The 21,571-nt window shown below is 45.8% G+C and overlaps 2 protein-coding genes across 4 annotated transcripts; one reads left to right on the top strand and one right to left on the bottom strand.

Annotated features, from left to right (window-relative positions):
* The first annotated feature begins 1,216 nt into the window (after nucleotides 1-1,216).
* LOC141026014 (uncharacterized) lies at nucleotides 1,217-2,440 on the top strand. Its single transcript, XM_073501954.1, has one exon. The coding sequence runs from the start codon at nucleotides 1,217-1,219 to the stop codon at nucleotides 2,438-2,440; it is 1,224 nt and encodes a 407-aa protein (XP_073358055.1).
* Nucleotides 2,441-8,545: 6,105 nt separating this feature from the next.
* Nucleotides 8,546-17,029, bottom strand: LOC120966419 (uncharacterized). Of its 3 annotated transcripts, XR_012187718.1 has the most exons (3): nucleotides 16,532-16,797; nucleotides 15,894-16,320; nucleotides 8,546-8,858 (listed from the first exon to the last, which is right to left on the bottom strand). XR_012187718.1 is itself a non-coding variant. In XM_073501369.1 (2 exons), the coding sequence occupies exons 1-2, from the start codon at nucleotides 13,342-13,344 to the stop codon at nucleotides 8,716-8,718; spliced, it is 810 nt and encodes a 269-aa protein (XP_073357470.1). In that variant the 5' UTR covers nucleotides 13,345-17,029; the 3' UTR covers nucleotides 8,546-8,715. The 3 variants fall into 3 exon arrangements, 2 of the variants coding, with proteins under 2 accessions (XP_073357470.1, XP_073357471.1); XM_073501369.1 differs by having other exon boundaries at nucleotides 12,678-17,029; XM_073501370.1 differs by having other exon boundaries at nucleotides 16,250-16,990.
* Nucleotides 17,030-21,571: the final 4,542 nt, after the last annotated feature.

The raw sequence follows: 21,571 nt of genomic DNA, 5'->3' as shown, positions 1-21,571 counted from the left end.
CCTCCCCAACACCTCTCCTCCTCCGCGTGAGCTTGGCGAAGCCCTGCCGGAGAACTGCCACTCCATCACCACCACGCCGTCGTGCTGCTGTTGGAGCCCTCTTCCTCAACCTCTCCCTCCTCCTTGCTGGATCAAGGTGCGGGAGACGTCACCGGGCTACACGTGCGTTGAACGCGGAGGTGTCGTTGTTCGGCGCTAGGATCGGAATCCACCGTGATCTGAATCGCTACGAGTACGACTCCCTCATCCGCGTTCTTGCAACGCTTCCGTCTCGCGATCTTCAATGGTATGAAGATGCACTCCCCTCTCTCTCGTTGCTAGTTACTCCATAGATTGATCTTGGTGATGCGTAGAATTTTTTTAATTTCTGCAACGATCCCCAACATGCTTTCCCTGTTCTTCTTCTCCTCCTGCATTGTCAACCAGGGTTGTTAAAAATCTCTCTGTCTCCTTTTGCAAGGCTGCTGCTAAGGTCTGCACTGAGGAGATGCTGCACCAGCAGAAAAAGAAGAAGGAAAGCAAGCAAGTCAACAAAGGGGTGTCCAAGAAGAATCCTATCTTCAAGCCCTAGGAGATCCCAGTTTCTTCAGTTCTAGCAGTATCTTTCTGTTCTTTATCATGTGTAAGATGGACAAAAGTAGAAGTGGACTCTTTGTTACATGTGGGTACTTTGTTGCTCTATGGGAGGTTTTGTCAGAGTGGAATGTATCAGGATCTTATTCTCAGCTGAGACTTGTTTGCACTCCTTTGGTATACTGGTTCTGCTTGTATTTATCTCTGTATTATGTGGGCTTGTTCCTTCCCTGCTATCTGAGAACATGTGATGTGCTTGTTTATGCAAGTGGCATAGACAGTGGCTGCTCTTGCAAGTTTTTTTTATACCAGATCCAGAGCTTATTGTTTTGTTTACATGAATAGAAACTGGAATATTGTCAACTGGAATATTAGAGGACTCAATGACAGTGGTAAATGGCTTGCTTTAAGAAATAAAATTGGGGAGGCCAATGCAGACATTATTTGCCTCTAGGAAACCAAAAAAGAATCTTTTGATCAGAGATATCTTAAGAATTTTTGTCCCAACAGGATCAATAAATTTGATTGCCTCCCTTCTGTCGGTGCCTCTGGTGGCCTACTAGTGGCTTGGAATGGTAGCCTGTTTGATGGAGAAACCGTGTTCTCTAATGATTTCTCTATATCCATTAAATTTGTTTCCAAAATGTCTGGAGAGGTGTGGATTCTCACCAACATATATGGTCCCTGCCAAGGAGAGGCAAGAGAAAGGTTTTTAGACTGGTTTAAGCACATTTACATGCCTGATGACATGCAATGGATTATCATGGGGGACTTCAATTACATCAGGTACCCTAGCAACATGAGCAGATCTGGTGGCAACTTCTCTGATATGCTGAGATTCAATGAGGCTATTAATGCCCTTGCTTTGGTGGAAATTCCTCTGAAAGGGAGGAGCTTCACTTGGACTAACATGCAAACTGCCCCTCTTCTGGAAAAACTGGATTGGGTTTTTACATTTGAGGCCTGGACTTCCCAATATCCACACACTGTTGTTCTTCCTTTGGCTAAACCAGTATCAGATCATATCCCTTGCTTAATTCAGATTGGCACTCATATTCCCAAGGCAAATACCTTCAGATTTGAGAATTATTGGTTGCAAATTCAGGGATTCGAAGACATAGTCAAGCAAAATTGGGAGAGTACTCTGCATATTCAAGACAGTGCAAATAGAATTACAGCCAAATTCAAGAGACTTAGAAAATCTCTGAAGATTTGGGCAAGAAGCATCTCTCAGTTGAGCAGCACAATCAGGGCAACCAATGAGGTAATTTTGTTCTTTCACACAATTGAAGATTTCAGGACTCTGACTGATGTTGAAAGCAATGGAAGGAATTTTCTAAAGCAACATCTCATGCATCTGCTACAACTTCAAAAAATTTACTGGCAGCAGAGGGCCACTATTCGGTGGGTAAAGTTTGGGGAGGCTAATTCTCAGTATTTTAAAGCCAAGGCCACAATTAAATGCAGAGTGAATCATATTGATTGCCTTCACGATGAGTTGGGGAATTCTTTCAAAGATCATAGCTCTAAAGCAAATATTCTCCATCATGCTTTCAAGAAGAGGCTGAACACTTCTGTCCCAACTTTCAATCCTCTAAATTTAGAGAGTTTACTTCATACAGATGTGGATTTTTCCATGCTGGAAATTCCTTTTTCTGAAGAAGAGATTGATAATGTAATCAAAGAGCTCCCTCCTGACAAAGCTCCTGGGCCAGATGGCTTCAACACCAACTTTGTGAAGCATTGCTGTGATATTATTGCTTCAGATTTCTATGCATTGATTGAGGACTTCTATCATGGCAGAATTAGCTTGCAGAGCATCAAATCTTCATTCATCACTCTCATACCAAAAAGGATGCTCCAATGACCTCCAATGACTTCAGACCTATTTCTCTTTTGAACTACTCAATCAAAATCATCACCAAGCTGCTAGCAAACAGGCTGCAAACAGTTATTCTGAAACTTGTTCATACCAATCAATATGGCTTCTTAAAATAAAGATCCATTCAGGATTATCTAGCTTGGACATATGAATACATCAATCAATGCAAATACTCTGGGAAGGAAGTTATTGTAATCAAGCTGGATTTTGAGACAGCTTTTGACCTCATCGAGCATTGAACAATCAGGAATATTCTCACTGCTAGAGGTTTTGGTACAAGGTGGCTAATGTGGATGAACATGATTTTTTCCTCTGTGTATTCTTCTGTTCTTCTCAATGGAGTTCCTGGGAAGCAGTTTTTGTGCAAAAGAGGGGTCAGACAGGGTGATCTTGTATCCCCCTTGTTCTTTGTTTTGGCAGCAAACATCTTGCAATCAATTCTCAATGAAGCCATGCATAACAACTTGATAAGGAAATCCTTGGAGCATCACCCTTGCCCTGATTTCCCGGTTATTCAGTATGCTGATGATACAGTTATTATCATGCCTGCAAGTGAAACACAGATTGAGCAATTGAAAAGCCTGCTCCTCCACTTCTCTATTTTTACTGGTCTGAGGGTCAACTATGAGAAATCTGTCATGGTTCCAATTTATACCAGCCCTTCAAAATTGCAAGCCTTAGCAAGCAGGCTAGGTTGTGTCACTGGAGGTTTTCCTTTTACATATCTTGGATTGCCCTTGAGTCTTAGTAAACCAAAATTGGAAGATTTTGCTCCAGTCCTCAAGAGAATTGATAGGAGACTCTCTGGCTGCTCAACACTTTTGTCTTATGGGGATAAGCTCACACTTATCAAGTCAGTTTTCACTAGCTTGCCTACTTTCTTCATGAGCACTCTGGATTTACCATTGGTCATCGTAGAGCAGATCAACAAGTTCCTAAGACATTGTTTCTGGAGAAAATATGGCATGGAAGATAGAGGCACAACCCTGATTTCATGGGAAAAGGTTTGTGTCCCCAAGGATCATGGGGGGTCTTGGAGTGCTCAACATTGCTATTCATAACAAGTGTCTCCTCATGAAACACCTTCATAAATTTCTCAACCATGAGGATCTACCATGGGTGAAGTTAATCTGGGAACCCTACTACCCTGGAGGTGTGCTCACTAGTCGATCTGTGGGCTCTTTCTGGTGGAAAAGTATTCTGAAATTCATACCTCAATTCAAAATGGTAGCCAAAGGCCAACTTGGACAGGGAGATACCATTATCTTTTGGCAGGATAACTGGCGGCATGGAGCTCTTAAAGACAAATATCCTAAACTCTATTCATTCACCCAAAATGAATTGGTGTCTGCACAAGAATTCTTTCAGTCTGGTGATTTGGTGAGCAATTTCCATACACCTTTAACAGTCCAGGCCTACCAACAGCTTCAGGATCTTTAGATGGTGGTACAACAGTCTATGCACACTTCTGCACCTGATAAACGGATTTACCCTTGGGGCACATCTTACTCTTCCATCAATATGTACAGAGAATTGATTGCAGGGGAACTGGCTCCTCCCATCTTCAAGCAAATATGGAATAGTGCTGCTATGCTCAGATACAAAATTTTCTTTTGGCTTCTACTACATGACAGAGTGAATTCAAGGAATTTTCTTCAAAGGAAATTATTTTACCTACCTTCCTATGAATGTATGGTTTGTCAAACACGCACCATGGTAACTTCATTGCATCTCTTTTGGGACTATGATTTTGCACTCAACTGCAGGAGCACTATTCTTGGTCAGAGAAACAGGGGCATTTCAGTTTTTGATGAGGTGAGGCTCTCCATTCAAGCCCTCTCCACCCCCATTGCTATGGAAGTTATCATTATGGGCTGCTGGAACATTTGGATGCAGCGAAATGGAGTTATTTTCAGGGCTACTCCTACTTCAGTCCTCTCTTGGAGAGCTTCCTTTCGAGCGGACATGCTTCTGATTAAGCACATGATCAAGGACAAGTTTTCAGATAGGCTTTCTAGCTGGATTGATCAGTTTTTAACTTAATTCCCATGTTGCCTCAAGGTTTCACTAAAACTAGATTTGGCTAGGTTGAGCTGGTTGTAATGTTTGGGACTCTTGTACATATTTTATGTTTTTAATATATTTACCGTAGAACGATTGTTCTACGGTTTTTCGGTTCAAAAAAAATGTGCATATGGTATTCAAGATACTGATAAGATTGTGCATTCTGATCCAAACTATACATAATCAAGTACATGGCTCAAAGAAAACCAATAGCTGACTTAATAGAATCAGATGAATCTACAATTGGGTCTCCTGAAAAAAGACATTAACTTGAATATCTTAACATGATGGTTATACTAAACTCGTGTACACTCAAAATAATAGCCTTCCTTCACATGTAACTTGAGCTCTTTTCTGCTTTGGAACGATATACACCCAATATATTTGTATTATAAGAATAGAATGCCCAATGCACGACAAACCTAAAGCAGAAAAAATACTTAATGAGTAAATGGAAAACCAAAACCTAGAATGGTCCAAAGTATTGTCCAAACTTCGATTGGCACTTCTTGTACCATATTTCACCACTACGAAACTGAACGTCTGTAAATTTGACTGATCCTCACAGATCAGCATGGTCTAAATTTATCAACAGAGGTGAGCAATAATTTATATAATAGGAAGAAAAATAATTGTCCAACTACGTGTACAGGCAAAAATGGCTGGAACTGAACATGAATACTCCCTCCATTCTTAAATATAAGTCCTTTTAGAGTTGTAATATGAACTACATATGGATGTATATAGACATAGTTTAGTGTAGATTCACTCATTTTGCTCCGTATATAGTCCATATTGAAATCTGTAAAAAGACTTATATTCAAAAACGAAGGGAGTATTTTTATGTCGGAAAAATATCTATCAAGATTCACAGTATAATAAAGTAGGTACCCAGACCTGAATATTTTAAATGAAATGGGAATACAATGGCAGCAGGAACCTTTTTGTCACTATGAGGTAAAAGTGCAAGTAAATCTAATTTATTGTGACCTCAAATGTACTTTGCTTGGAGGCAACCGAATAAGGAAGAAACTGGTCAGACTTCCATATTAAAGACATAAGCACGGCTAGCAGAAAATATAGCACAATGAATGGTTGGCAAAATGGAATTATACTGTGATTTCAGGCACACTAATTTTAATAAAAATGAAAAAGATAGTGCTACGTACATCACAAATTTTACCTTTCTCACTGCATAACAAAATTTCAGTAACAATGAATTAACCCGTAAATAAGCCCAAAGTGACCAAAAAATTTCGACCTTGGTGTCTTGTCTTTTCCCTGTGTCCTGTCATCCCTCCATATCAATGTATGCAGACGCTTGATCCTAAACTCAATGTTTCCTTGTGGAGTATCTAATTGACATAACTGAAAAACCTGAGAGAGAAGTCCATATTACAACCTCAAGCTACCACCAAAGTCTAAAACACAACCCTAAGCTACGAAGCCGTCTAGTTTTCAACCCTGAACTTTCAAAACTGGACAAAAAACAACCCTGGGGTGGTATTTGACTGGTTTTGACTGATATTGACCAGTCAACAGGCCAGTCAGGGCCAACTCATCCGCCACGTCCTCCTCTTGTTAAATTTCTACCAAACAAAAGTGAAAAAAAAAATCTGAAAATGGCTCTGAATTCCCAAAGATTTCTACCCAATTTTTTAAAAAGTGGACACTTTGTTTTGGGCAAAATTTGACCTAAAATGGCTCCGAATTTGAATTTTTGCTCTAACTATTTTTTCTGCTCTGCAAGATTTGTTGAAATTTTCCCAGATTTAATATGAGGGTTGTGTAGATTTTAGAGAATTTTTTAAAAAAAATTCTGGACGCTGTTTTTTTTGCCAAAATTTGACTAAAGCTGGACATGGCGGATGAGTTGGCGTTGACTGGTCAAATACCACCCCAGGGTTGTTTTCTGTCCGGTTTTGAAATTTCAAGGTTGTAAACTAGATGGTTTCATAGTCCAGGGTTGTGTTTTAGACTTTGGTGGTAGTTTGAGGTTGTAATATGGACTTCTCTCAAAACCTGAACAAAAACATAGGGACTAAATAAATTGAAAATTTAGGAGCTAATAACTAACAGCGTAATGAACACAGATACAACCTTATTCTGTAGCAGACATTTAACAGGAACCGTACATATTTGTCATAGTTAGTGCAAACTAAAATTAAAGTTGGTGCGTAAAGGTGCAAATAAACGTTATGGGCCACTGAGCTACATGGGCAACAATAATCTAACAGTCATCTCACATAGGACAATCCTATTAAACACAACATCCTAACATGTGAATTTGATTGGGAAAGTAAGTTACAACTAAAAAAACTGCTAAGAGTATACAGGGCTAGATAGAGCACTAATTCTGCACTTTCTGAGAACAATAGGAAGACCTGCTCATACTTTCTCTCAAGCTAAAAGTAGGACACAGATATGAAATGACCATAGTTAGTAACAACAAATTAAGTAATTGTAGTGCAGAATTTTCATAGGATAGTGCCAATAGAGAAAACTAATATAACCATATGTTTGATATGTGATGCAAGTATGTTTTAGTTCAATTGGAATAAACATAAAAATCCATCAAAAAAATCAGCATGTTTGGAATAAATTGTACTTATTTAATGCAGGCTAAATACAAATATAAGACAACCCCATATGTGTTACTGTTACATAGTCAAATAGAAAGGCGACTACCTTATGACTCAGGAAGAAGAAAATATGAATCGGTGGTCCATAGTTAGAACTGCATGAAAACTTCATATGAATGTTTTATTTCATCAATCTTGGGCCTTTTTTTCTCTACACCAGGAACCAAGTAACAGAAAAGCCTGCGCAACTCAAGAACTCCATGCAGCCAACAGTGTCGCCGACAGTTTAAAACCTGGCTACCTTTTTTTTGCAGAAAAAACCTTGCTACCTGATGTACAAACAACACAATACTCAATTAGACATGATTTTGAGAAATCTTTAGATTTTGTTATACGTTAGATGTCAAATATATGGGTAAAGTATTAAAAAGTATAGGCATCACGCAGTTGTAGTATCATCAAAGGCAGAATGATTAAATGCATTATTATTTTTCCAACTAATCATAGGGATATTTGTTACATAATCAATTTGTGAAATTAGAACAATTCATATAGAAATGGCTAAAGACATACCTTTCAGTATAGGAAAATTGCAGCGTCATATTTCCTTTGTTTTGAAGGGTTATATCTGCTGCTAGTTTGTTCATTCCTTCTGTACAGAATCATTTTCTAGTTCTATAGAAAATTGGCCGAACTGAACTCCCGCCTGGCCTTTCAATAAAGAAAAAAAATAACTGAGGAAAGTATGTAAGGAAACAAACTGTGATGATAACAGCAAAACCAAATACCATTTCAAATTACTCATGCAAAATTTTAAAATGAGATATAGAATAAAATATGTACTCGCTTCGGGGTAGAAACTAAAGCTCCTCTATCAAACTACTTTAGAAACCAATACGAATTTGATCGTGCTTTCTCTTGCTTTTTGATAATTTGTATATTTCAAATCTGTATTGGCCAACTCATCTAGACACATGTACATAGTAAGTACCTCATTATCAGAAGTGAGTTAAAATGAAACGGCAACAGTGCTTTGTCGAACTAAAACTTATAATAAGTTGTGTGTAGCCACCTGATGGTCAATACTACAAAATAGAAAGATAAATCACTACCTCCTTGAATACTCCCTCCGTCCCAAAATTCTTGTCTTAGATTTGTCTAGATACGGATGTATCTAATACTAAAATGTGATTTGATATATTCATATTTAGACAAATCTAAGACAAGAATTTTGGGACGGAGGGAGTATTATCCTTCAGGAACTTTTCCTGGTCCATGACTCCTCACTTCATGCTAGCGCCTGCCTCAAACATCCATGTCCTGGTGGACCGGATGCTTTTCTTTCTGCTGGTTCTGCAGCAAAACATTTTTTTACTTGTATTTGTTGAAAATGATACGGTGCACCATATCTTTTTTTTCGAAAAGGGGATATCCCCGGCCTCTGTATCAGAGCGATGCATACGGCCACCTTTATTACCAAGCAAAAAGTTCGACAGAGGTCTCAAAGTCTCAAACAAAGAAGAACAAAATGTGCTCACAAAGAGCTAAAAAACAAAAAGATAGAGCCACAACCGGCTAGCAAGATAAAGATAGGAAAACTAATTGCCTATCCTATTACATGACCGCCATCCAAACCAGTTGAAAATAACCCGTGCTACCATCTCCCATCGGATAGATCCAGTAACCAAACGCTCCCTGGCCTCCGTCGGAGTGAGTAGCGACCACATACGGATCAGCGCAGTGGCTCGGAAGATAACCTGCAAAAAATGAGTATTTGTTGTTCTGTTAAAGACCAAATCATTTCTGCAATTCTAGATAGCCCATAATAAAGCACATACTCCTACACGAATGTGTTTTGCTGTTTGGGGCTCAATCCCATCTAGCCACGTCCCAAATAACGTGTTGATATTATTCGGAGGAGTAATATTAAAGGCTATGTGAACTGTCTGCCAAAGCATTTTTGCCAAAGGACAATCAAGAAAGAGGTGTTTGATGGATTCATCCCGATCACAAAAGCTGCATCTAGAGGATCCAATCCAGTTGCGTTTTATCAAGTTATCCTTAGTTAAAATGACTTGTTTGTGAACAAACCACATAAACACTTTAACTCTCAAGGGTACTTTGACATTCCAAACATGTTTGGAAGTAGGAATAGAGCTAGAATTAATAACATCCAAATACATGGATTTGACTGTGAAATCTCCATTCCTAGTCAACTTCCAACACAACTGATCGGGTTGTTGAGTTAGTTGGACATTCATCAATCTTCTCACAAGATGGAGCCAAGCTTCCCAACGGTTTCCGGCTAGCGCTCTCCTAAAGTGAATATTGAGAGGCGTGGACTGATATACTGTCTCAACAGTTGCGTCTCTGTTGAACAATGCTATAGAGAGAAGGATATTGAAGTGCGAGGGGCGTGTCCCCTAGCCATGTATCCTCCCAGAATCTCATAGAAGTACCGTTACCAATAACAAACTTTGTCCGATTAAAAAAGACTGATTTAACTCTCATCAGCCCTTTCCAGAAAGGCGAATCCATCAGCCTCACTGTCACCTGGGATAAAGTTTTGGAATGAAGGTACTTATTACGCAGAATCTGTGCCCATGTAGCCCTGGTCTCACCAGATAGCATATACAGGCATTTGCTGAGGAGACATTTGTTCTTTAGCTCAAGATTTTCGATACCTAGACCCCCTTGGTCCTTCGGTCGACAAATAATGTCCCATTTAGCAAGTCTATACTTCCTCTTTAGGTCATCACTTTGCCAGAAAAAACGGGACCAATAGAAATCAAGTCTTTTCCGAACTCCAACTGGTACCTCAGAAAAAAGACAGAAGAAACATGGGCATGCTTGTGAGGACCGAATTAAGGAGAATTAAACGGCCTCCATAAGACATCAATTTGCCCTTCCAGCATTCTAGTTTCTTCTCAAAACGATCCTCAATGCACTTCCATTCTCTGTTTGTTAGCTTTCGATGGTGAATTGGTATACCCAAATATGTGAAAGCTAAAGCCCCCAACTCACATTCGAACAATTGCTTATATGCCTCTTGTTCCTCATTGGCTCTTCCAAAACAAAACAATTCGCTCTTGTGGAAATTAATCTTTAGTCCAGTCAATTGTTCAAATAAGTATAACACCAGCTTCAAGTTTCTCGCTTTTGCCAAGTCATACTCCATAAAAATGATAGTATCATCGGCTACTTTAGGACAGAAACACCTCCATCAACTAGATGAGGTACCGGACTACCTACTTGACCAGCATCCTTAGCCCTCCCTATTAGAATCGTCAACATGTCGACTACAATGTTGAACAGAATAGGTGACATCGGATCTCCTTGTCTCAGGCCCTTGTGTGTTTGGAAATAGTGACCTATGTCATCATTCACTTTAATTCCAACACTCCCTTTTTGCGTGAAAGATTCTACCTGTTGTCTCCAGGCTGGATCAAATCCTTTCATACGCAAAGCCTGTTGAAGAAATGGCCATTTGACTTTGTCGTACGCTTTTTTGAAATCCACTTTGAAAACAACCCCGTCTAGTTTTTTCGTGTGAATGTCATGGAGCGTTTCATGGAGGACCACAACCCCTTCTAGGATAGTTCCTGTCCGGCATGAAAGCAGTTTGGGACGGCTGCACCACAGAGTGCGCAATCTGCGTGAGTCTATTTGTCCCAACCTTGGTGAAAATTTTGAAACTTACGTTAAGAAGGCAGATCGGCCTAAACTGCTCAATTCTCACAACCTCTGTTTTCTTAGGAAGCAAAGTAATAGTTCCAAAATTCAGATGAAACAACTGAAGCTGTCCAGAGAATAAGTCATGGAACATCGGTAGCAAGTCCCCTTTAATAATATGCCAACATTTTTTATAAAACTCCGCTGGAAATCCATCCGGCCTCGGAGCTTTATTATTCTTCATCTGAGAAATAGCTTCAAACACCTCTTTCTCCGAAAACGGGGCAGTTAAAATATCGTTCTCATCCGCAGCAAGTTGAGGAACATCCTCAATCCTCGACTCATCCAAGGACACGAAATTATCCTCCGGAGGCCCAAAAAGCTGCTTGTAGTAGTTGGTAATGTATAATTTAAGGTTTTCCTATCCCAAGATCGTCCCCTCGTCTTGCTCAAGCTGAAAAATTCTTTTCTTTCTATGTTTGCCGTTAGCAATCATATGAAAGAATTGAGTAAGGAGCCTTTCCTTTTCAACCTTATAAATCCCACTAAGATGCTTAGCCCACCCACGTAAGAAACCTCCCAAGTGTCTTATCTTATTCTGCCATCTCTCAATAGAAGTCCTTCCTCCTGCATCTTTAGCCCACTCCCTGACTATTAGATCGAAGAAACCTTCTCTCTCAAACCACGCTAATTCGAAAGAGAAAGTATTTTTATTCCCCACATGCGTTGCCTCACCAGAGTCAAGCAGTAAAGGGGTGTGGTCCGAGATTCCGCGCGATAATGCCTGGACTGTTACCAGAGGAAACTTCTGTTCCCAGTCTACACTCGCGAGGACACGATCGAGCTTCTCAAACGTGGGGGTTGGCAAAGTATTAGCCCAAGTGAATTTTCTACCCGAAAGCTCTATCTCTCTCAGATCCAAGCTTTCAATAATAGTATTAAATATGAACGACCACCGGCCGTCAAAATTGTCATTATTCTTCTCGTCTCTCCTTCTAATAATATTAAAATCACCCACAACTAAGATTGGAAGCTGCTCAGACCCACAAATACGGACAAGATCCGCCAAGAAATCTGGTTTGAGCTCTGGCTGTGCGGCCCCATATACCGCCACCAGTGCCCAATTAAACCCATCTGCCTTCGATCTAACCCGAAACTTGACGGCGTAATCTCCCATAACCACACTTCGGACTTCTAACGTCTCGCATCTAACCCCAAGTAAGATCCCACCTGATCTTCCTCTCAGGGGAGGCAATGCCAATCAAAATCAATACCTCCCGATAACGTATTTAGGAATTGCGGGAAAAAAATTACCCCTTCCTGTTTCAGAGAGGGCGATAAAATCCAACCTATGCTCGATAGAAGCCTCTGCTAGAAATCTTCTTTTAGCCAAGTCTCTCAGACCTCTGCTATTCCAAAAAATTCCTCTCATAACTCATCATGAAATTTTTTAGTCGTACGGATCCTAGCGCTTCTACGCACAGCCGACACTGGATAAATCTTACGCTTCCACTTGCGCTTAGGCTTGTGTTGATCCTCCACCCGGTCCTCACAACCAGGTTCCGTGGACCTAACACTCAGATCCTCAATGGGTTCACTATGCCCAAGAGGTAGAGAATCGTCATCCTCCTCAGACTCAGGGAGGGATGGGGCAAGATCTGCACAGAAGGTGTCTAAAACTCTGACTCCCAACGCATCAATCTCGGAGTCGTTCATGGGTTTAACAGCTGCTAAGTTGCGAATCATATCTGAAGCGCAATCCGCTTCAATATCCAGCAGATCATTAACGGAATTAGAGATTTCACTATCATTACTACCTAGTGAAACTCCTAACTGATTTGCATTATGAATAATCTCATCATTAGAAAAATGCAAAATGGAATTGGAAGTGTTGACCGACATACCAGTAGTGACCTCAATGTCATGAAGCTTGGCCGCCCGCTTGGCGCACCTCACCTGCATGTCATCAACATCCGGCTGGTCCTGGAGACGGCAGCTCATCCGCCGCCCCTCAGTAACAGGATCCGAGATGCCTCCAAAAGCGATGACCTCCTCCCGAGTGGCCATGTTAGGGATAAGGCCACAAGCCCCACCCCCAACGCGCGGCCAGGCTACATCACCCAGAGAGGCGCCAAGATCCGCAGGCACCGGCCCCGGCGAGCGTGGGGGAGGAGAGCGCTGGGCCACCTGCCCACGCTCCCCACCTGACGCGGCGAGCACTGACGTCGGCCCGCCCAAAGGCGAGCGAGGCGGCGTGAGTGCGGGGGCCGCCTGCCCCCACTCCCCACCCGACCCGGCCTGCAAACAGGTGGGAGACGCGACCACCTTGGTTAGTGTCATCTGGAGCAGCCCCGGCGTCTGTGCAGGTGATAGCCGGCCCTCGGGAGCAACGGCCATCGCAAGCACTGCCGGCCCGACCTCCACAGGAGAGGGGGGAGCCGAGGCCTCCAGCCGTCTCCCTCGCCCGACCATCGCAGGAGAGGAGGGAGCCAAGGCCTCCTGCCCGAGTCCCCCTCCCAAGACGGTCACGTCGCCGATCGGCAACACCAGTACCTCCGCCGTAGTCCTCATCTATGGCGAGATAACAGAAGGAGAGGGGAAGCAAGGGGCCACCTGCCCACGATCCTCCCCCCCCTCGACCGAAAGCATCAGAGTAGCGGATGTCTCCATGCACCCATCAATAGAGCCATCAGCCGCTGCAAAATGTAAAGGAGGGAGCGTGCACTCTAACACATTATCAGACTCCACTCGATCGCTCCATAGCCTAGGAGGAGCAGAAGCTGGCTCAAACGAACTGAATCTCAGAGTGCTCATTGGCACTGTAGCTGAAGAAGCAGCCCTAGTCCCGGGCGTCTGTGAGGTGGAACTCGGGCCGTTGGACGACCCATGCCCAACATCATACCCTCGCGCTTCCGTGTTACCCGATCCATCATTCCTATCATGCATATCCACATCCGTCCCTGCCAAGGCCTCAGCAAAAAGATCTGTATCCTCAAACTCAATTTCAAGGTTAAAAACCTGGCCCCGATAAGTCCACTTAACCACGTCAGGCACGAATTCGATGTCGAGGACACTCACCAGCAGTCGGGCCACCCGGTTTGCCGGGTGAAGGCCATGTCCACCTTCTCGGTTTTACCGACCAGAATCCCCAAGCTAGCCGCAACCCTAGCATCCTGAAGCGGCTTGGATGGAGCCCCTGAGAAGTGCATTCAGACCTGAGTGAGGGGCTTGCCCTGCAGCTCAACTCTCTCCACTCATGGAACTCGAGGATGCACTCAGTACCAGGAACTCTGCACAACCCAAAGCTTAGAAGATGCTCCAAGTCCTCTGTTGTAGGGAAATCGACCTTATACGTGTTGGCCTCGAGACGAGTAAGCTCCCACTGGAAAATGCCTGGAGCCAACTCACTGAGCCTGTGTATAATCTGCGCCTCAGACACATCACCCTTCGTGACTTTGACAATCCCCGTGGTTGTGCTTTGGGGTTCCTCTGGTAGCTCCCTCACACTAGGAGACTCAAAAAACATCAGCTCAGCACAATAGACTCCATAGATGGTAATACTCGGCATATGATCACGCAGAATCGGACACTCCCCCGTGTCATGCGCTCGCTTGAGACAGGTATCACATTACTCAGTTTCACACTCAGCAATAAAGTGGCCCCTCTCTCCACAACGGTAGCACATCTTCTCCTTTTTACGAGCCCACTTGGAAGCTCTATCCACATCAGACTTGTCGGCGGCACTGACAGCACCTGTGGGCGCAGGCTCAGTCACAGGTATGTCAGTGTTAGCCAGTGCCGTCACCGCTTCCATAACCTGGCCGGACAACTCCGGCGTCAATCCAGAAGCACCCACCTCCGAGGACGCCGTCGGCTCCACAACAACAGGCATTGGAGGTTGGCGGTAACGATTCCGACCACCGCGACCACCACGATGACCTCGGTAACCACCTCTCTGCCGGTAGTCTAGGCCAGATGCCCCCTCAACAAAACCTCCCGGAGGACCATAAAAAGGTCTCTCAGCAGTGCCATCACTCTGCCATGCAAACCCACGCCCGCCTCCGGTCGACGAGGAACCGCAGTGTTGGCCCTCACCATAGACGTCATAGCCATCGTCACCCCACTGTCCCCGAGGTGGTCCGTTACCACCACGGTTGACCGGGAATCGAGCGTGTCCAGCGCCTACATCGCCCACATGCTCAGGTTGAGGCGGCGGATCCCGCGTCTGCACCGGCCCAGGCCGATGCTGTGGCTGTCGGGCAACAAAGTGGGGCGGCGGCGCAGCCCGGTGCTGCTGCCCAATCGCCGGCATCTACTTACGAGGTGGCACCACCGCCGTCCCTGGCGGCGTCGGCCTAGGACCCTGGCCACGCCCCGCCGCGGCATGCATGGGAGCCGGAACAGCCGCCCCAGGAACTGGCAGCCTAGGTCCCATGGCGCCACCACCGCGACCCGAAGCCGCAAGCCCAGCCCCAGCGGCCGCCGGAGCTCGTTGACCCGGGGTGCCACCACCACGACCCACAGCGCCCGGCCCGGTCCCAAATGCCACCGGCGGGTTCAGAACTGGCGGCACTCCACCACCACGCCCGCCCGACGCGGTCCCGGCCACCGCCAGGGGCTTCGATCCAGGAGGACGCCCTCCACGCCCCGCCATAGCCTCGAAAGGAGGCACACGAGCGCACGGCCAGGGCCACACCTCGGGAACCTGGGAACGGCGCAGCTACGGCGAACCCTAGGCGCAGGCAACAGAGGTGAACAAGAACGAGAACGACGATCCGGTGGAGTGCATGCGGCTACGTAAGCCGTAGATGCGATTGGCATTTCCTGGGCCTCATACCCAGGGACATCCGGTCCGAATCGCCGCTCGACGCTGCACTCATGCTGGGCCATATACCCAGACATGCCACAGTCGGTGACGGCCGACTCAGCCGCAGGCCCAAGATGGCCAAAATAGAATTCAAACGGCGATCACGTTCCGCTCAGATCTATATTGATGGATCGGCCACCGTCGGCACCGCCGGCGGCTTCCTCGACACCGCCCGACCCTTCTTCTTCCTCGTCCCGACCTTCCACGAATCTTCCGTACAGAAATCAGACAGAATCGGTTTCGGTAGACTAACCTTAGGAAGTGGCCCATTCCAAGGCCGGATCGCCGTGGCCGCCGTTCGACCGGACGCGCCGCGTCACCACGCCGGCTTACTCACCGGAGCATGAGAAAGAGGAACTGACCCCGCCAGCTTCAATGCCAATGGCACCGACGACACCGGGGCGGAGCACCCGTCCGCAACCTCCTCATCTGTGTCTTCGTCCTCCTCCTCGGCGAGTACCCAAAATCTTCCTCCGAACCTCGGCTCCGTCTTCACTTTGTCCCACTCGGTCGATAAATCGACCACCTCGATGCAGTCCTCTTCAATCTCCGGGATCTATAACAGGTTAAGAACAAAAACCTCATAATCATCAATCATGAACTGCGCACCTTCGGAGATGTGTTCGCCGCCGTCGAGGTACCGGCCAGCGAGGATGTATTTGTCATGATCCATCATCACCCTGCAGCACGACGAAGAATGTGCATGCAAGAATCCGTCAAACCAGGCCTCTCCATTCCGGACGACGGCGAAACGAATCCGCCACCGTGTTGGATTCAAAACACCCGCATCTCGATCGGAATGCGGAGAAGGCGATCCGCCAGGATCCCTCTGCGAGAGCCCGCGGTCCCCATGCGGCGGCCGTGGGTCAGATCCGCTGCGATCTGCCTCACCTTGCTTTACCTCCGACGACGCAGATGGCTGCCCTGATCCGGCCACCGCGGGCACGGGCGACCTCACAGGTGGCGGCTCGGCCACCGCGGACGCAGGCGCCCGCTCGTGCAGCTCCTCTGCTGGCTCCTCGATCACCGCGGTCGGAGGCGCGGGCGGTGGCTCCGGCGGCGTCGGCTCGGTTGCCTCAGTCATCGCCTTAGTCGCCTCGGGTGTGTAGTGATATGAATCAATTTGGAGATCTCTATAGAGGAGTTTGTTCCTGCACACTCTGTCCAAGACACAGCTCTTGTGTGTATGCTTTCATCAGTCATAGTTGGTCTTCGGAGCATGCTCCTCTACGAACTCCACCCAGAATTACACTATATACATGCTCCTCGATGCAAACCTATCTGTGCCCAAGCTCTGTCACACCTTCTCCATCATGATCTGTGGCGATCAGCTCAAGCTGCCATGGCCATATCAACATCCCCACACTGCTCCCTATCTTCAGTCACGATCTGGAAACAAAAGAATAAAAGCAAGGAGATAATACTGTTGAGCCTTCCTATCAAATTACGGCAGGCTATGTTTGTTATTTAATTCCATTGACATTGAACCATACCTTGTTATACATAACATCAATCGTATTGATTTTTTTAATTCAACTGCCATTTAAGTTCACTGATATGTATATTGTAGGAGTCGGATTTGTATCAAAATCTTAGTTCCACTGTTATCTAAAGATGGCGAATTGCATATAGATAGTAGTTGGATTAGTATATTTGACTCCACTTTGCTGCCGGTGCTCCCTATTATGTAGAATTGTAGATACAAAATAACTGAATATAACGTACACTCAAACCTCTGCAGCGAAAGGGTGCTCGATTCTCCTACTCCAGCTCCGATCCAATGTAGACAGATATGTATGAAGTAAGACAAAACATGGCAGGAAGGGTGTTGGATGCCGCATTACCACAGCAAGGGAAGCCATGGCCTAGAGGTGTCCGCACATCACAGACACATGTACGGATAGATTCCCGCTGTAAGTGTTGGACCTAGTTAACTTTGTAGATTATGGAGAAGACGTGATTACCTTGCTGTACATGGGCCACGTCTTCTGTGAACATGCTTGATGGCAAGATCCTGCAACTACTGTATAGGTCAAAAATTGCATAATAACCTTGGTACCACTAGAGAAAGGTAATCGCATCTTCTCCATGATCATAAATGAACTAAATAAAGCTGAGTATAGGTCATTTTGCATTTGTTAAGCAAACATTAGACAAAACTTACCGTCATCACGGAAGTGAAGCACCGGGGTTGCTTGTGTCGGTACCACCTGGAGAAGGATCGTGTGATGCTTGTCTAGAGTTACGCTGCACCAAAGATCATTTGCAATGTCTCATTAGCATGATGAAACAAGTGTTCACATTAGTAACTAATGACCATTCAAATGAAACTCGCCGTGGTCCCCAGAGCAATGGCTGGCATCGGCGGAGGGGTCTTACCGGTCTTCTCGCACACAGACTGCACATTTGGTTTTGACAAGTCAGTCATACTAGTTAGTAATGAAACGAACATTGCGTGCATGATTTGGCTAATATGTAGAAGAAACTTACCACGAGGAGTTCGTACATGGCCCGGTTCGCCATGTCATTCCGTGCCCTCTCCTCCTCCAACAACCTCTCCTCGAACTCCCGTTCCTTCTCCGCGGCCTGCCAGTCCCTCTCCTGCAGAAGCATCTGGGTTCTCTCTCTCTCTCTCTCTCTCTCTCTCTCTGAAGAGCAGCCTGCAACACTACTCCTCGTTAGCATTGTAATCATCGATGGCCGCACCCATAATGTAATGGAGAAAAGATAGCTGAGTCCTTATAACTAACCTCGAAGGCGAGCTCGACTGGCCATGGATGAGGCCTTATCTAAGAACAGGAACTCGTTTGGCGCGCCTTGATCTCCGGGAGAGTGCGAGGACAACATATAAGTCCATCCCCAATGGCTATCGAGCCATGGGACATCCTGCCACCAGATATCATCACCAGCTCTGGATCAACGGGACCCTGGCTCGGGTTAAAGTCCTCCCCTTTCCTCGACTTCCCTCATCTCTGTACCTCACGAGCTTGTTGTGGGAGGAGATGTTGGTGAAGTTCTCTGGATGATTGAGGTCAGAAACAGAGAATGCCTTGGCCTTCTTGTACGATGCAGTATGGGCCATGGCATAGAGGTCGTACACCTCTGGCACCTCCACCTTATTGTGTCGCACCTAAAAGAGAGGAATAGAGTAAATTAGTAATTAAAGGGCTCAAGCTAGCATGAAGAATGAATTGCATGAATCATGAAGCAAACCACATACCCAGTTCCGCCCGAACTGATATAAGTTGCCGCTGCCTTGATGGTGTGGCACACCTTCCATATGGGCACGCCGATCCTTGGCATTGTTGTGGAGGGCTAGCCATTGGGCTGAGCACCACTCATCCACCAACACCTCCCAACAATCCATCTTATCCGCACACCATCTCGAGTGCAACTAAGTTAGTAAAGAGAAATTTGAGCGCTACGCCTACGAATAAAATCAAGGAAACTAAGTACAAGGCCTTAAGAATAGGTAATTACCGTCATGTACTGCTCCTTCTTCAGAAACTTCCCGTGGCACGCAAGCTTGGGCTTCTTAATACCACGCGAGGCGTAGTAGTCTCGAACAGCCTTCACCCAAGCCTCGTGCCATAAGTTTTGTAGTAGGCGCTTGCACTCGGCATGGATAACCTATGTCGCGGCCTCCTCGTATCCTTCCTCACACCTGTAGAAGGTCTGCAATCAAACGAGACAACATTGATTAGCACAATAACTAGCTATTTGAAGATTTTTAACTGTGTAAAGGATAAATTACCCAAAACTTTTTGATCACCATGTCGGCCGTCGTGTGGCACAAGACAACGTCGATCATCTCCTTCGACGGGGCCGGGGCAGCCAAGTAGTGCTCCCGGCTCAATCCTAGCTGTGGAAGCTTACCCTCACCGGGCAACCTGACAAACCCCGGAAAGTTTTGCCGGCAAATCACAGCAAGGACGGTGTTGGGCCTGACATCCTGAGCATGGTGCCAACCCCTGCAGTATGACAAGGCCAACACATTAGATATTTGAAGAAACGTGATGGCAAATGGTACAAAAAGAGTAAATGCACTTACCTCTCCCCCACAGGCCAAATCAACCACCTCTGCTCGTGGGTCGCCGACACGGGCGGGAGCTGTGTACTACCACGCTAGTAGACGGTGGCCCCCTCAACCACCTCGCCCTCGCTATCAGAAATTTGATCCCCGCCACCATCAGCGTGGCCACTCGGCCCCTCAAGAGGATCCGGCTAGGTACCCCATCCGGACGTCTCCTGGGACGTAGCCTGGTCCAAAGTGTCGTGGGCTGAAGGCCCATCAACCCGAAGCCCATGGACCGGAGTCCGCGTAGCCTCCTCCTTAGATGTGTCCACCCTAGCAGTCTTGTGCTCGGGTGAATCAGCTGGGGGTGGCGGCGAGGAAGGCATAGGAGCCTGCCTACCTCTCCCGCGGCCACGTCCTCTCTTTTTCCCTCCCCGACCTCCTCTCCCGGTGGGCAACGACGCCTACGAAGAAGCACCCATCAGTGTCTGCATACTGTCGAGCAACACTCTCCGGAGAGACTGGGGTGGAATGGAAGTACCCTCCCACCACACGCCGGCGAAGAATGAGCCTCGGAGTGTTCTGGGCCCGCGCCCACCATGTTTCAACACTTGCCATGAGAAAGAGTAAACAAAATTAGTACAACATAAAAAATTGAATACCGGCATGAATAATAATATGTATTAAGTGTATCATCATCATGTACAACAAAAAAATTGAATACCTAACATGAACTAATAATATATATGTAAATAATACAAATTGTATACCTGACATGAACTAATAATAATCTTGATCGTCTATATATGCTCCGGGATTAATAAATGCATCATCATCATCACTATCATGAATGACGTGCTCATCGGGTTCAGCGGCATCAACATGTGGAAGGCCACCTTTATCTAATCGGTCAAGCATTGACAGGTCATCCGCAGTAGTAACCTCTTCTTGTTCCGGCTCTGGGGTGAAGTCCGATTCACTGTCGCTGTCAGCTTTAATATTCTGGGGTGAAGTAGAGCGGTTGTTGATTTTTTTTTCTAGAAAGACATGTTTCTTGGAAGAATTCTCCTTCATATGTGTCTGGGTTAATGCGAGGTTCATAATCCTCTTCATTGGGGGGAGTTGGTGAAAGGATCGATATAGTTGACTAGAGGGGGGGGTGAATAGGCAACTAACAATTTTTAGCTTTTCTTTACCAATTTAAACTTTGCATCAAAGTAGGTTGTCTAGATATGCAACTAAGTGAGCAACCTATATGATGCAATGACAACAAGCACACAAGCAAGCAAGGGATTTAACACAAGTAAGCTTGCGAAAGTAAAGGGACGAGATAACCAAGAGTGGAGCCGGTGAAGACGAGGATGTGTTACCGAAGTTCCTTCCTTTTAAGGGGAAGTACGTCTCCGTTGGAGCTGTGTGGAGGCACAATGCTCCCCAAGAAGCCACTAGGGCCACCGTATTCTCCTCACGCCCTCACACAATGCGAGATGCCGTGATTCCACTATTGGTGCCCTTGAAGGCGGCGACCGGACCTTTACAAACAAGGTTGGGGCAATCTCCACAACTTAATTGGAGGCTCCCAACGACACCACAAAGCTTCACCACAATGGACTATGGCTCCGCGGTGACCTCAACCATCTAGGGTGCTCAAACACCCAAGAGTAACTAGATCCGCTAGGGATAAGTGGGGGGAATCAAATTTCTCTTGGTGGAAATGTAGATCGGGGCCTTCTCAACCAATCCCGAGCAAATCAACAAGTTTGATTGGCTAGGGAGAGAGATCGGGCGAAAATGGAGCTTGGAGCAACAATGGAGCTTTTGGGGGAAGAGGTGGGTCAACTAAGGGGAAGAAGACCTCCTTATATAGTGGGGGGAACAATCCAACCGTTACCCCCAAAACAACCCCGCAGGGGCGG

The sequence above is a fragment of the Aegilops tauschii genome, chromosome 6 (genome assembly GCF_002575655.3).
Source record: "Aegilops tauschii subsp. strangulata cultivar AL8/78 chromosome 6, Aet v6.0, whole genome shotgun sequence".
Taxonomy (NCBI): Eukaryota; Viridiplantae; Streptophyta; class Magnoliopsida; order Poales; family Poaceae; genus Aegilops; species Aegilops tauschii.
The sequence above is the reverse complement of the archived record's forward strand: the minus strand, read 5'-3'. Positions and strand labels throughout refer to the sequence as shown.

Bases quoted from the DNA above. Each gene is read 5' to 3' on its own strand.
- LOC141026014 (XM_073501954.1), top strand. From the start codon at position 1,217: ATGTCTGGAGAGGTGTGGATTCTCACCAACATATATGGTCCCTGCCAA.
- LOC120966419 (XM_073501369.1), bottom strand. From the start codon at position 13,344: ATGAGGACTACGGCGGAGGTACTGGTGTTGCCGATCGGCGACGTGACC. The intron at 8,859-12,677 runs GTATGTCGGTCA...CATTTTTTGCAG, and splicing joins TGACATTGAGGTCACTACTG to GTTATCTTCCGAGCCACTGC.